Raw genomic sequence first — 17508 nt, 5'->3', positions numbered from 1 at the left:
GTGTAAAAACGATCAAGATAACACTGTGTTCATATGAAGCAGTGCCCTATGCACCATTGGGGTGCGGATAAGGGTTTTATTATTATTATTATTATTATACTCTTTAATGTAACATGAAATAAAAGTTATTTAAATACTTTTATTTCATGTTTTTTTATGAGTGATAATTCTAAGCAAAAACACTCGCTAATTTTCTCTGTTCTTGAATCTCATCATGACCCTGCTTAGGCTAACTCATAAGTTTCATAGTATTTTCTTCCTTGTGAGTGGATTTAATATTTAAAAACTAAAGTTACTATAACGTCATATAATTTTTAGTGAAAATTCTAACCAAATACACTCGCTAATTTCCTCTGTGTTCTTGAAGCTATTTTACTCCTCCTCTTCCGACTATCGCAAAGCCCACCAAACCGCGGTCGCCGAGACGGCCCTGGCGACAACGGACGTTTGACGAATAGCTAAGGGGCGTCAAGGCAAGCCTTTTATTATTTTAATTAATTGTTATTGGAAACGCGTTGCTGCGCTGGGCCCATTTTTCATTTTCCCGAATTAATCTTACTTGAAAGTAGTTATTTAAAGAAGTATCGTTTTTCATGTTCTCCTGCCACCTAAAATTCTTTTCGCGTAGTAAGATACAGTGAAACCTCTACCTATATTTTTAAAGGGACCTATTGAAATAAAAGAAGTCAATACACAAGGAGTAAGATATATATAAGAGTTTCTGCTTCATATCAAGCTTCTTTACATCTCACCAATAGATGTCTCTAGTGAAGTTCTAGTGATTCAAGAACAAGGTTTATAAATTGGTTCATATATACAGAACTTCCAAGAATTTTAGTAGTATGGTTGTCAATAATGGGTAGAAATTGTGAATGTTACACGTGTGTAAAGTGATCACTTAAACCAGCCTATGACGGTCGTCAGCCCCGTAAATGCCCAGACTTCCATATTCTTCTTCATCTTTGATGAGATGTCAAAAAATAATAATACACAAGGACATACAATCGAGTAAAAATACCGTCTTCTCAATCTGCATAACCATTGGTAGGTTGAAATTTTAAGAATACAAGTTTTAGATGTAAACAAATGTATTTATTTAAAAAAATATATACAAAGTTGAACAGAACCCAAATATCTTCAGACTTCTTCTGCTGTATCCATCACACAAGCTTTTGATAGTCTGTTCCACACGTTGAAATATTGTCGTCGAATGTAACAAATTGAGAATATTAAAAAGAATGTTAAAATAATCAGACAAATTATACCAAATATGTAGCATAATTCAAACGATGAATGCGGTAAAAGGATGGATAGAAACGATCGATGCGGTCTATTTTTGTACGAATTTAATTTGGGGTAGAATAAATAAACGACACATCTGGGAAAACGATTATTCGTGAAACGATAGATAGAGGTGTATTTTATTTCACTGTATTTTATTTCTAATAAAAAAAAATATTTGGTAAATACCACTTTTTCTTCAAATCTATACTGACACGTGTTTCGATGCTTTCCGAATCATTTTACGAAGCATTAAGATAATATACGAAATCTGAGTAGTGCTGTTATCAATCATTGGTAGAATTTTGAATGTGACTCGTGCATAATGTTAACACCTTAACCAGCCTCTGGCATGTTGTAAGTCCTGTAAATACTCAAACTTCCACTTTCTTCTTCATCTTTAGTAAGTTATCAATGAAAATATGTTTTCAATAAACAACCCTATTTAACTTACTTACTAACCATCTCGCCACTTCCCCCCAGGCAGAGAGAATAGAATGCCACACCAATCTACATGTCTTGCAAACAATCTTCGCCTCTTCCACATTCATGCATCTCCTCACCCATTCCCGACGATTATTCCTGCTTTTAAACTGACCACTTTCAAGTAATTAAACCACTTTTTCGCCAAGTTTTCTTTTGTCTTCCTCTACTTCTATTTCCAGATACATTCGCCTCATAAATTCGGGCTTCTTTCTTCACTCATTCGATTTACATTCCCAAACTATCTCAACATTCTTTATTGTAAATTGTATCGAAAATGCTTGTGTCAGGCCTACATTCTTTCCATACATCACCATTCGAACATCGATCTTACATCGTTTTGCCGCACATTCCTTTTGAGGGATCGCATTTCTTTTACCAGCCTTTTAACCGTGTTTTAATCAGACTCCTCAGATAATCGGCGCCCTGTTTTACTATTCCTTCACCTCCATAGTGTAGTGATTAGTACGCTAGGCTACCATGCTGGAGGTCCCGGGTTCGATTCCCAAGAGTGTCAAAATAAATATTTGTGATTTTTCAGTCTAATATTTATTTTATATGACCCTGAACTGGTACCTGAAGCGGAAGGCTGATCACCTTTCCTTTGTGTATTTAATGATCCAGATAACACTGCTTCTATACGATGCAGTGCCCTATGCACCATTGGGTGCGGATAAGGGTTATAAGAAGGATTTTACTAGCGAGATGAATTCTGTATCCTGAATTTTGTTCCAGGTGTCTGGTGTCCAAGTTGTTCGACGTGTGTCCCCGATCCACCCTGCGGGAGATGGAGAGGAAGGAGGAGATCAGGGTCCCGTGGGGGACCGGGATAGTCGGCTACGTCGCCGAGAGCGGAGAGCCTGTCAACATACCCGACGCCTACAAGGTAGGATCAGCTGTTCACATGTTACAGCGCGCCCTTCAAACTGTTCACATGTTACAGTGCCCCCTTCAAACTGTTCACATGTTACAGTGCCCCCTTCAAACTGTTTACATGTTACAGCGCCCCCTTCAAACTGTTCACATGTTACAGTGCCCCCTTCACTTGCCACCGGATCCAAAACCACAAGAATAAACATTTCAAAATATTTAACATCTACGATGCCAACAAGGTAGGATCATCTGCTCACATGCTACAGTGCCCGCTTCAAAGTATTCACATGTTACGGTGCCCCCTTCACTTGTCACCGGATCCAAACTTTATCAATAAACGTTTTAAAATATTAAACATCTACGATGTCTTAACGATAACATCAACTGTTCACATATTACAGTGCCCCCTTCACTCGTCATTGGATTCAAATTCATATGAGTAAACATTTTGAAATATTTAATTTCTACGACTCCTATAAGGTAAAGTCAACTATTTTCATTTAACAGTGCCCCTTTCGCTTGTCACCGGATCCGAAACCACGTGAATAAATATATAAATAATAATAGAATAAAAAAAGGTATTGTTATGTAGACAATACCTTTTTTTCAAAATGCAAAAATAACATTTTCTGCCAAAGGGCAGATAAATATTAAGTTAAAAATATGCCGCTTTTGCTGGGATAAAGTACATTTTCTGGGCTTATCGAAAACATGCACAACTGAAAATTTACGATTTTTTTTATATGACGTTCTTGAAAGGAGTGAGCGATATTACAGTGCCTCCTTCACTTTTTACCGGATCCTAAATCATATGAGTTAACATTTTAAAATATGTATTGAGTATCTACGATGGTTCCACGGTAAAATCAAATATCCCCTTTTTTTACTGCCCCATTCACTTGGCATCCAGACCAGTTATAAGTTAATAATGTCCCAAAAGCAAAACAACCATCGGAAAATAGATTAATATAATTTACAACATTATTGTATTTTCTGGCGTTTCTCATGTGTGTGATTATAATCCAGGATTCGGACCTCACATACTAATATCAGAGTTTCTGCTTAGTAAAAAGCTTCTTTACATCTCACCAATAGATGTCTCTAGTGAAGTTCTAGTGATTCAAGAACAAGGTTTCTAAATTGGTTCATATGTACAGAACTTCCAAGAATTTGAGTAGTGTGGTTGTCAATAATGGGTAGAATTGGTGAATGCTACACGTGTGTAAAGTGATCACTTAAACCAGCCTATGACGGTCGTCAGCCCCGTAAATGCCCAGACTTCCATATTCTTCTTCATCTTTGATGAGATGTCAAAAAATAATATGATTAATATAATGATATCAAAAATCGTATTTTGATTTTTATCAATTGAAAAATAATGTTAAAAAATAATTTAGCATTTAGGTTTATACTATCAACATAGTCTTTTGTAGAGGTAGGTAATAATTCTTTTTTTCCCTCTTGTTAATGGCTCTTTTCACCCCTCAGGTGTGTTGTATCCAAAGGGGTAATATTTCACTCTAAGGTTCTACAATAAAACTCTCCGAAATACATACTAAATATTACTTTTAAATAATGTAATTCAGATAATGGCACTCCATCATTCAATTTTCTATCACAGTATGTTACATAATATTTCAGTTGTATTTTTTATCATTTTATACTGATTGTTTTAAATGTTATACATGCAATAAATTTATTGAGTAATTCCAACCCTTTTTTTCGGCGATTTTTTCTTTCAACTGTTTTTTAAAATATGCTACAAAATGCATAGTTATTTTCTAGCTTTACCCAGCTGTACGATACTATGTCTCAGTGTGGTTAAATGGAAAAGAAAGAAAAAATTAAAACCACATTTCTTATATAAGAGTTTCATTTCATAATGCTAGTAAATACACAATTTGTATTTTAGCAACTGTCTAGAAGCACGCTGTCCACCATGAGCAATGACCAATCTTGCTGGGCTGCTGTTATTTTAAACAAGTGGCGCTGCCATTGCGGTTAGTACCCATTTTATAAAAATAAAAATAAGTATTACCTGACATCTGTAACATTTTAATTTATATAGAAAAAATACGAGTGTATTTGAATGCAACGTTTTGTAAGAATTACAAAGAAATCGATGAAAAAAATATTTAAGATTTTGAATAAACGACATTTTTTCATTTTTTAGATGAACAAAAACATGCGCGATTTAAAATGCAACGTTATGTCATAATTCAGCATATGCAAAACAATTTTTCTTTAGCAACGCTGTTTTTAATATAAATGCAAAATTCACACTTTTACTAAAAACGGAATATAAAACTCTTCTTATTTCGCATTGCCGATAATTGACGTTTCGCCAATAATTTGTGCACTGCCAATAATTGATAGCGTCTCCTTTTATGTTTTATTGTTGCCTTTAGCTACTTGGCTATAAAATCCAAAAATAAGTAACATAAACAAGAGAATATGGAATGTGTCTTTAAAATATTGTACGAGAAAATACCGATAATTCGCGTCGTAAAACTGCTGTCCATCCCACCAAATCCTACCCTCACACGACCTCCCCTTAGCGGGGTGGTATTAGTGACCATGCCGATATTCGGAGTAGGGATTATTGACACAGATTTACTAATGGAATGGTAAATAACATTTTCTTATATTTGCTATGTTAACATTATTATTATTATCGGAGGGCATGTCGCTCACTCCTTTCAAGAACGTCATAAATCAAAAATCGTCAATTTTCAGTTGTGCATGTTTTCAGAATGCCCAGAAAATGTACTGTATCCCAGCAAAAGCGGCATATTTTTTACTTAATATTTACCCGCTATAGGGCAGAAAGTGTTGTTTTTGCATTTTGAAGAAAAGGTATTGTTTAAATATTTTTTAAATATGCTAAATATTTTTCAAATGGAGAAAAAACCTTCAGGTTTTACCTTAAAAGATCCGTTGCACAGTAAAAAGTTCAATAAGTGGCTTGATATTTATTTTTAATACATTGTATTATATTTTTTAACTTTAAAAACGTTCCCCTGAAAAATCAAGTTTTTTTATTTATAACGTTCTTATGACTAGATGTATGGATGTGAAGGAGGCGAGGAGCGTATTTCAGGACGGAAGAGTGTGGCGTTCCATCCTCTCTGTCTACCCCTGCGGGGAAACGGCGTGATGGTAGTAGTAGTAGTTACATAATTATTTTCTTTCAAATTGCCTCAATCTGCATAGATATTTTTACTTATTTTATCATATACATGATTACAAATTAAAATAATATTATTTCATTAATTGATTCGGCATTTTTTTATTTAAGTTTTACTTAGTAAATGCCACTATTTCTCAAAATCTACTGTGACACATGTTTCGCTGCATTCCGCATCATTTTCAAACACCGTATTTATTATTACCACAATATTAATTTTTATGTGTTTTTTAACAATAAAATACAACTAAGTATACCCAAAAAATCTTCGTTTGATTTAACAATTCATTTTTCACAGATTTTTTGAGTCTACTAAATTGTATTTTATCTTTTTTTAAACCCATAAAAATAAGTATCGTGACAATTGTTTCGCCTAGTTATTGCATTTTCAAACGAATGCATTCATACATAAATCGAAATGGAGCTCTACAAATCAAACACCAAACCAAGAAATAAATAATAGATCTTATTTTTCGCCTCTTCTACATCAATGCATCTCCTCATACATACCCGCCGTAAACATATAAAAAAATTCAAAGTAAAAATTTGGAAGATACTGTTTTGTATTTCGCAGTCGTTGGGGTGAGGCGCGCTACCTACAATTTCAGCCACCGACCGCCTCTGGCCATTTCATCTCACGTCATCCCTCACGTCACTCTTCAGTCCCGGTCATCCTGGCGTACCCTCGCGGGGACAGTCGCTATATTTCAACCCCCTCGCTAATGCCGAGACAAATGCGTCCCCGATCCGTCCTCCCCCCTGCGCCTCCCTGCCCGCGCGACCCCCCGCGGAGCCTGAGAGAGATCTGTGACAGTTTAGGCTCGCAGATTTATGGGCCTCTTCTGTAAACAGCGTCCTGGTGAACCACGAGATTTCTCAAGTCCTTTGTGCAAAAAACTTTGAAATAAATTGTTACAAGTTTAACACGAAATCGTAAGCTTTTTAAAACTAAGGCGGGATTTACGTTAGGTCAGTTGCTGACGTCAGTACCTACTGGCACCAAAAAACTGACTTACACCGTTTCTTCTTCTTCGTCTTCTTTAGCCTCCTGTCCTCCACTGCTGGATATAGGCCTTTTCTGGAGTTTCTCATGTGTGTGATTATAATCCAGGATTCGGACCTCACATACCAATAAAAGAGTTTCTGCTCAGTAAAAAGCTTCTTCTCATCTCACTAATAGATGTCTCTAGTGAAGTTCTAGGGATTCAAGAATTCAAGAACAATGTTTCAAAATTGGTTCATAAATATAGAACTTCCTAGAATTTAATTAGTGTGGTTGTCAATAATGGGTAGAATTGGTGAATGTTACACGTGTCTAAAGTGATCACTGAAACCAGCCTATGACAGTCGTCAGCCCCGTAAATGCCCAGACTTCCATATTCTTCTACATCTTTTTGACATCTTTGATGAGATGTCAAAAAACAGACAGAGTGGCGTTCTATTCTTTCTGCCCACCCCTGAGGGAAAGCGGCATGATAGTTAGTTCCCTAGTTTTTATAAACTCCGCAAAAAAAATACCAATTTTTGTTTTTGCTACTTTACGTTTTACAACTTTTTATTTCGTGTTTGTACGACGCGTGTTTCCATACTAACAACACCATTTCCAAACAGCAAACAGGGTATGCGAAAACTAACTTAAAATTCAGAAATTGTACTCGCGAACAGTAGGATGGGCGGTAGGGCTGCGCTAAGGGTGGCCCAGTTTTTTGTCAAATTTGAACCTAGATATAAAAGGGAAAACTTTCAGTCATGGTTGTATCATTAATTAAGGGTTTATTTTAACTTCTACAAATTCCTCCTGTTTCTAAATGTTTTAACAAACCTTTTATTGTTAATAATTTTAAAAAATATCTTAACGTATTTTCTCATCCATTGCGATTACACAAAAAGGATATTTTATTTATTTACAACATTTTTAATGGTCAGCACTCAAAATGTTGTAAATAAATTATCTGGTCAAATTATAAGCTTAAATAATAAAAATGAAAATGATATTTTCTGGCGTTTCTCATGTGTGTGATTATAATCTAGGATTCGGACCTCACAAACTAATAAAAGAGTTTTTGCTCAATAAAAAGCTTCTTTTTATCTCACCAATAGTTGTCTCTAGTGAAGTTCTAGTGATTCAAGAATAATGTTTCAAAATGGGTTCATATATATTATATAGAACTTCCAAGAATTTGAGTAGTGTGGTTGTCAATAATGGGTAGAATTGGTGAATGTTACACGTGTGTAAAGTGATCACTTAAACCAGCCTATGACGCTCGTCAGCCCCGTAAATGCCCAGATTTCCATATTCTTCTTCATCTTTGATGAAATGTCAAAAAATAATATTAATTATTGTTTCGGCATTCACTTTGTGGTAAGACATGATGAAATCGTTAAAGAAAAATACTTGTTTTTTACCAATAGACTTATATTTATTTTATTATAACGACAAGTTTCGGAAGCTACGCTGCCATCTTTAGTTCTAAATATAAACTGTTTATATTCAGACTTGAAGATGAAAGCATAGCTTCCGAAACTAGTCGTCATAACAAAATAAATATAACTCAAGTGGTAGCAAACAGGTGTTTTTCTTTTACAATTTTACCTAATCGATAAACACAAATACTGACTCATTGATATCTCGACATAGACGAAAAAGATGAAAGTCTGGGATCTATGGTCAACAGGTCACTTTATACACGTGTAATTTTCATCATTCTACTCATGATTAACAACCACACTACTCAAATTTCGGAAATTGCATAAATATTATTAGCATTTAAAAAACTATTTTATCTTTAATAAGTATAAAAAATAAACAACAAACAAACAATGTAAGTCCCTCTCCAAGTACAAGAGTTAAGTCTCTTTATTGGGAAGAACAGAGTTACCAATATTAAAGTATGTTAAAAGTAGAAATGTCTAGTTAGTGAATTAAATTTATATATTTTTCGTGACTATATTTAATAAAAAATAATTATAATGCGATTCAAATGAGTGAAGAAAGAATGGTACAAAAATCTACGAGGCGAATGTTGTTGGTAAAAGAAGCAGAGGAAGACCGAGGAAAACTTAGTGTGTTCAAGTATGTGGTATTCGCCACTTTCACATGAATGTGGACGTGGCAAAGATTGTTTGGTTAGACAGATTGGTGTAATGTTCTTTTCTATCTGCCTATCCCTGCGGAGAAGCAGTGTGATGCGATTAATTAGCAGTTAGTTATTTTTATTTATAAAATGGAAAATCACAAATTGAATGCTTCAAATATCGACTGTAGGTATTTCGATTTTCAATATATGTATTTTTTATTAAGTTCTAAGTTAGGAAATTGATCGTCTTTCGTCGCGCTTCAGTGCATCATTCAGCAGTCTGTATTCTGAAAAGCTTTCAGTAACAAAGTATCAGTCGGCATGAAATCTTCAGTGAGCCGTGAACGCGAAGAAAGACCTACGTATACGTTTGTATGTACATTAGGGTGGCCACGCTTGTATGGAGAAAAAACTAACGTTTTTTTATCCGGCACTGAAAGGAAAAGGTGCCAAATGATGCATTTACTACACATTCAAAATTGGATGAACATTGGATTACATCTTTGGCCTACAGATCGACTTTCAAATTATTTATTGTAACTGCAGACAGTTGATAGAATTCCATTTTGAATTGTTGGGTAATATATCCAAAATTAAACGCGGTTATTGGATTGAATTCTACTTTTATTTACAAACATATGATAATATGTGACAAGTTTCGTTATCAAACACTCCACTCGAGTGTTTGATAATGTCTTAATAAGATGAAACGTGTCGTATATTATCATATATATGTATATAAATAAAAGTAGACTTTTGAATATTCAGTTGCTGTTTTTTTAATTGAATTATTACAGTAAGGCTTGAAAAAAATAATTATTTTATATTTCAACTTTTTCTAAAGGTCGTTAGAAAAAGTTGAAATATTATAGTCAGAGTTTATTTTAAAACATTTATTTTTAACGGTGAAAATTTTTCAAAATGCCATTCATAAAAATATCATTTCAAAAATATCATTCAAAAAAATATTATTTACACGTATGCTGGTGTTCCTCGACTTGACCCGCCCACCCCTTAAACACCCAAACACAGGTCTGAAATCATTACCTATGGATTTATAAAAAAAAGTCTTGTTTTATTGTTGGAATCCAAACTTCTACTTACCTCGAAAACCACAAACATTGTTAAACTTTGATATTGATCTGAGAGTAGATAGAGTTATGAGAATGAATTCATAATTAACGTGCGTTGCTTACGGAGTATTTAGCATCGTTTTATCGCTATTCCCTTAAGAAATCAAAATAACTTAAAACGCCCCAGCCTAATGTACATATGTACATACGATCTGGCTCTTCTACGGCCTACAGATCCTAAAAAACCACTCAAAGGAATGAAGTCGGTTAATTTTTCACCGACACCCATATTCTACAATCAATATTTTGTATTAACAAGCCGAACTCGCTTTTATAAAATTCAAAGTATACGATTTTATTTTTGTATCGTAAATTGGTTGGAAATAACACGCTAAGCGATGAAGGTTTTTAATTTACCAACAAAATGTTTATCTATGTGTAATACAGTACTAAGAACGTTTTTCCTGATGAATTGAAGCATTCATTTCTTTCCACTGAAAAGAAAATCGATAATTCACTTTTTTTCTGAACTTCACTGAACTCTCCATTTACACGATGGATTGATACTTAATTGATGATTTATGGAAAAAAGTCAACTAAAATTCTTCTCTCTCCATCTTACTCCTCATTACTAAGGATTGTGACCCTTATCGAAGCAATGACTCTTCTCCAGTTATCCCTTGACTGCGCTGCACGTAGCGCCTCCAACCACCGAGGTGCCTGCTGCTGCCTTAACTTGATCGGTCCATCGAGTGGGGATCTTCTTCTCCCTCTCTTCCCCACAAGGCTACTGACAGAATCATCTCAACACTCTTCTTAATTCTATCCTAAAAAACTTATCTGACCCTTGCATTCTTTCCTCATTTCACCAATCGAACATCCACCATACATCGTTTTGCCTCAAAATGATCTAAGAGATCGCATTTCGACTGCATTCAGTCTACTTTCATCCTACTTTTGCTAAGTCTTTGCTTCACTTCTACACAATAGGGTTGGTTCCACACACAGGACCCAATTGTGCAATGGCAAATTAGCTTTCGCTGTCAGGCTTTTATTTGCTACAACTGTTTTTTTATTGCAATAATAATTTTTTTGCAAAATACATATTTAAATATAAAAAATAGTTGATAAATATACAAAATATTGAAAATATAACGTTTCTACCTCTCTAATAAAGTAGGTACTCGAGTGTACTAAAGTGTTTTGAGAGAGAGTTCGTTTTACAATTATTGTTGTAAATTATAATTATTATAAGTAAATTATTTTCAAAAATAAATTAATTTCCTTCAAAATTAAATACCTTACCCAAGGATAAGAAATCACTCTTCTACAATTTTTCCGTTCACTCATATTTTTCGCCCGGATCTCCACATTCTTTGAAAACCAGTTTTATGTTCAAGATTTTTTAATATTATTTCTGTACGGCTAGCGAAAAACAGCAATTATATTAGATCACTGGGCTGCATTAATTCTTTGTGACGATGTTCCGTTCTTTTTGCAAAAACCCGATGCTTTTCATACTTAAATCATTTAATTAAGTTTTACTTTTATAAAAAAAATACTAAAAAATTTCTAAGGTTTTATAATTGAAAACGATATCCTTAAAAGATTTCTGCAACAAAAGACATATTGTCATCATCCTAATTAATGAAAAATATGTATATATACTCTTCGTCTATGTTGAGATATCAATATAAATAACTCAATGAGTTGACAAAACATTGTAAATAAAATAATTGTTAACAAAAAAAGTTTAATGCAAATAAAACATCTTGTTTTAATGCGTCCATGATTTAAATATACTTAAATTATTGCGAGTAAAATAACTGTTAAAAATAAAAGATTAATGCAAATTAAACATCAATTTTTCAATGCGTCAATGATTAGGAGATACTCAAATTAATGTGAATAAAATATCTGGTCAAGAAAAGATTATTAAAAATAGAAAATCATATTTTTTAAAGCGCCGATGATTAAATGATTTGGACACGCTCAAAATAGTGTCAGCCCTAAAGTTTTTGGTCGTTCTATACCATTTTGTTAATAATGTTTTCAACTCACGAATCCACGAATTGTTTGCGAAGCAGCTGGTATTGAAATGATTTTCGATCCAATAATAATACTGGCGGTGGTGTTTGAAGCGATAAGTTTTTCTTGGGTCAACGCTTAGTTTCGAGGTTTAGGGGATGGACACCTTCGGGGGTTTTTTGTCCCCTAAGCCGGCCGAATGTGGCGCGGGTGTATGGACGTTTTATGGGAGGGAGGTTATTTATAGACGGCGGTGCTTTGCTGACAGTTTGCAAGGACGCCCACTACAATCGACTCCGAATTTCATTTTCAGGTTCGCTGAAAAACTGTTTCAGGTTTGGATGAAAACTGTGTTTGTCGGCTACAGTTATTTGACCCAGCTAATATTTTTTTTAATATGTTTTTGACATCTCAATAAAGATGAAGAAGAATATGGATGTCTTGATATTAACGGGGCTTATGATCGACGTCATAGGCTTCTCGAGTGATCACTTTACACACTTGCAACCTTCGCCATTCTACTCATGATTGACAACCACACTTATTTTTTTAGAACTCCTAGTTATATGATCAATCTCATGACATAGAACATATGAGTTCACAACAGCCGATACTTTTTTATTTGTATGCATGATCCAACATTATTTAATTTTTTTATGTACATAGTTTATAATCTGTCCGCCTCCGTAGTGTAATGGTCAGCACGCTCGGCTACCGTTCTAGAGGTCCCGGGTTCGATTCCCAAGGGGGGTAAAATAAATATAAGTGATTTTTTCACTGTCATATTTATTCAATATTACCCTGGACTGGTACCTGAAGCGGAGGGCTGATCACCTTTCCTTCATGTGTAAAACGATCGAGATAACACTGCGTTTATATGAAGCAGTGCCCTATGCACCATTGGGGTGCGGAAAGGGGTTTTATTATTATTTTATTATTAGTTTATAATTTGACTAGTTATTTTATTTACAATATTTTGAGTGTTCCTAAATACTTGTTCGCAAATCAGGATTTTCTCTACATAGGAGTTATTTTTACATGTCAATATAGTTTGTCAATCATGAGAAAAATTGGTGAATGTTACACTTGTGTAAAGTGATCACTTAAACCAACCAGCCTATGATGGTTGTAATTCTCAAAAATGCCCAGACCTCCATATCGTTCTTCATCTGGAATATTTACGTGGAATATCGTAGATGAGTATCATCGTTGAACAACAAACTGGACAAAAATATCAAAATCTTCTTGTACACAACCATGATACACGATTTACACACAATGAAGGTTTGATAGTCCCAAGAATCATTTATAGATATGGAAGTCGAACTTTGCAATTAATAATTCCAAACATTTTTAATTTGTTGCCGCCGGATGTTAGAGGTCAAAATAAAATATGGAACAAAGGCAAAATAAAGGAATGGGTAAATGATCAAGTGCTGCTATGAAAATTGTAAAATAGTTTATTTTCTTAATTTTCTCTCTCTTTTTTGGTTATTTATTAGGTTAAAATGGATAAAAACAATAAAAATGGATGTATAAAAACCACTCCACCGACAAGACAAACAACGTGGCTTGGTGGGTCTCTGCAAAAAATATTTTTTATATGCTTAAAATTGTTCTTTAAATAAATGTTTGCTATTTATTTTTTAAAAAAATAAACATAAATAAAAATCTATGCTGATATCAAGAACGTCATAAATCAAAAATCGTCAATGTTCAGTTGCGCATGTTTTCGGAACGCCCAGAAAATGTTCTATATCCTAGCAAAAGAGGCATATTTTTAACTTAATATTTACCCGCTACAGGGCAGAAAGTATTGTTTTTGCGTTTTGAAGAAAATATATTGTTTAAATTATTTTCTTAAATATACTAAATATTTTTCAAATGGAGAAAAAACCTTCCGGTTTTACATAAAAAGATCTGTTGCACAGTAAAAAGTTCAATAAGTGGCTTGATATTGATTTTTAATACATTGTGTTATATTTTTAAACATTTAAAACGTTCTCCTGAAAAATCAAGTTTTTTGATTTATGACGTTCTTGAAAGGAGAGAGCGATATGTCAAATAAAAAATATGGATAAAAAGTGAGTTTGCCAAATTATTTTGAGAGATCCCATTCAGACTACATTTGGCCTATGTACTCATTCGGCGCTATATAAATTGGCGATATTTATTATTTTTATTATTGTGAATCATCCTAGAATTGGACTATGTAGGTCATATTTATTTAACCCTCCTCGGGGGTGGAAGGCATCGCAAACATAGAGGGTGTTATAACTTATTGCTTATCGGTTCTTAAACACCTCTATATTCGTATAATAATATTTTTTCCAAGTCTACGCTTTGCCCGTCTGTTCTCAACTGGGTCAAAGTAATTATTTATATCCTCCGACGTACGAATAAACGAGAACTTTTAATGCCAAAAAAATCGTATTTTGATCCGAAAATATCATATGTTATCGATTATGCACATATCGCTCACTCCTTTCAACAACGTCATATATCAATGAACTTGATTTTTCAGGAGACCGTTTTTAAAGTTTAAGAATATAATGAAGTGTATTAAAAATAAATATCAAGCCTCTTATTGATTTTTTTACTGTGCAACAGATTTTTTTAGGTAAAACCTTAATGTTAGTTCTCCATTTGAAAAATATTTAGTATATTTAAAAAAATTATTAAAAAGTACCTTTTCTTCACAATGCAAAAACAACACTTTATGCCCTGAAACGGGTAAATATTAAGTTAAAAATATGCCGCTTTTGCTGAGATATAGTACATTTTCCGGGCATTCCTAAAACATTCATAACTGAAAATTGACGATTTTTATACATGATGTTGTTGAAAGGAGTGAGCGATATGAGAAAAAAGGTGTAAATATAACAATAAAACACTTTAAGGTTTTAATTTATTTTTACTCGGTAAATACCACTTTTTCCTTAAATCTATTGCGACACGTGTTTCAATGCATTCTAAATCATTTTTAACACCGTATGTGATGCTAAGTCTAAATTTTAGAGTTGTGTCCTTGAGACGTTGAAAGATTTTTTTTAAAGAGAAATATTTGTGTTTTTATTATTTACACAAATATTTCATTTTCATAGTTTTTCTCTGAGCCTAAGCGGCTCATTATTAGAAACAGGTATCATATAGTGGTAGAGTGGGTTAGAACCGAGAAACTCTAACTTATGAGTCCGCGACACTAACCACGGGACCACAACCCGTCACTAGACGGTTATTTTTAATTACTACTTTATTAGTTAATTATTTTTAAACTACTACTTTTTTAGTTTATTTATATAAACACGACTAGTTTTGAGAACTGTTAATGTTCCCATCAACAGTTGAAAATACTTTAAAGTTCAACATCCGTTTTTTTATGAATTGATTTGTATTTATTTATTTGTATATTTTTTATCATACATATAATTACCAATTATAATTTGTAATAATGTACCTGCCCTGGAGATTTCCCGTGCCGAAAGCACATTTTACAATCTAGCATACAATATCTAGCAGTGGAGGTCAAAAGGCTAAAGAAGGTTTCATTAATTGATTCGGCAGTCACTTTGTGGTAAAATATATCTATTTTTAATTGAAATTTTACTTAATACCACTATTTAGTGACAAGTGTCACAGTAGATTTTGAGAAATAATAATAATATTAATAAAACCCTTATCCGCACTCCAATGGTGCATAGGGCACAGCTTCATAGAAACGCAGTGTTATCTTGATCGTTTACACATGAAAGAAAGGTGATCAGCCCTCCGCTTCAGGTACCAGTCCAGGGTAACATTGAATAAATATTACAGTGAAAAAATCACTTATATTTATTTGACCCTCCCTGGGAATCGAACCTGGGACCTCCAGGGCGGTAGCCGAGCGTGCTGACCATTACACTACGGAGGCGGACTTTTTTCGTTTTATAAAACTGTATTTAAAAAAAAAATGTTTGTTAAATGCAATCAAATACGACATGATTCATTTCAGATCTACCCTCCTCAATAATCCATTTATAAATAACTCTTTTATACTTGGTTTCGTTATTTAATTAATGGCTTTATAATTTATATAAGCAGATGATGTTACTTCATAGTATAATAATCAAAATTCTTTTGATCAAACGAGTAATGTGTCTTTATTTGATGTGTTTCAACATACGTTTAAAATTATTGAATCTCTATTATATTATTGCTTATATTCTCGTGGATTTTTTTTCTCTCTTTGCCTGTTTTTTATATATTTATTTAAATCACAATTTTTACATATTTAGAACATTTTTTTCAGAGACCCACCAAGCCACCTTGTGTGTCTTGTCGGTGGAGTTCTTTTTTAATACATTTTATATTGTTTTTAACGATATAAAATAATATCCTTTTGGAATTTTTTCTCTCTTTGCCTCTTTTTTTATTTTATTTATTTATTTAAATCACAATTTTTACATATTTAGAACTTTTTTTTGGAGACACCCACCAAGCCACCTTGTGTGTCTTGTCTGTGGGGTTCTTTTTTAATACATTTTATATTGTTTTTAACGATTTCAACCTAATGTACACACAAAAAAAAGAGAAAAAAATTAAGAACATAAACATTTTACAATTTTCATAATGTATGTATATGTTTTTATATGTATGTGTATATGTTTTTATATGTATGTATATATTTTCACTGTATATGTATAGTCTTTAAAGCGGTGGTTTTGAACCTTTTTTAAGTCAAGGAGCACTTTTGATCTTAAGGAAAATTCGCTGTACCTACACCAAAACTTAAGATTAAAAAACATATTAAGATAAGTTTCATTAAAAATAAAACTTATTTTTTTACTACAGACAAGTTGAAAATTACATTTATTTTTAAAAAAATACATAAATACTCCAATGAAACTTTTTGCGGCGAAAATTATTTAATGTGACACCTGAACTTGTCGGCTTTTACAAAATTCAGCGATATTAGGTTTAATTTTTTAAACAGTTACTCTCATTTCTTCATCCGGATTGCTAAGCCTTTCGCTTTTCTTCGTTTTAATATTGGTTAATGTCAGTCCGCCTCCGCAGTGTAATGATCAGCACGCTGGGCTACCATACTGCAGGTCTCGGGTTCGATTCCCAGGGGGAGGTCAAATAAATAAAAGTGATTTTTTCATTCTAATATTTATTCAATATTACCCTGGACTTGTACCTGAAGCAGAGGGCTGATCACCTATCCTTCATGTGTTAACGATCAAGATAACACTACGTTTATATGATGCAGTGCCATATGCACCATTGGGGTGCGGTAAGGGTTTGTAGAAGAAGAATGTCGAGAAACTTACCTCACACAAATATGAGGTTGAAAACTGTAATAAAATTTTCCGTTTCCTTCTGGATAAACCTGGGTATTCGTCTTGAACAAAAATCCAAAATTCATCAAAAATAATCCAAATTCCTTGGAGCACTTGCAACAAGCTAATACTACGTTTATATGATGCAGTGCCCTATGCACCATTGGGGTGGGGATAAGGGTTTG

General features: G+C 33.4%; 1 protein-coding gene across 5 annotated transcripts in view; it reads left to right on the top strand.

Annotated features, from left to right (window-relative positions):
* The window catches only part of LOC148311063 (dual 3',5'-cyclic-AMP and -GMP phosphodiesterase 11-like), a 412361-nt gene that overhangs the window by 332962 nt on the left and 61891 nt on the right, over positions 1 to 17508 (top strand). For all 5 annotated transcript variants that reach the window (XM_088257333.1, XM_088257337.1, XM_088257336.1 and 2 more), the window contains one exon: positions 2500 to 2650. In XM_088257333.1, the coding sequence (XP_088113459.1) occupies positions 2500 to 2650 (151 nt within the window). The remainder of the gene's footprint in view (positions 1 to 2499; positions 2651 to 17508) is intronic.

Source organism: Brachycentrus maculatus, unplaced genomic scaffold (assembly GCF_059751285.1).
Source record: "Brachycentrus maculatus isolate JH-2025_06_01 unplaced genomic scaffold, ASM5975128v1 h1tg000078l, whole genome shotgun sequence".
In the NCBI taxonomy this organism is placed as follows: domain Eukaryota; kingdom Metazoa; phylum Arthropoda; class Insecta; order Trichoptera; family Brachycentridae; genus Brachycentrus; species Brachycentrus maculatus.
This window is presented reverse-complemented; position numbering and strand designations above follow the sequence as displayed.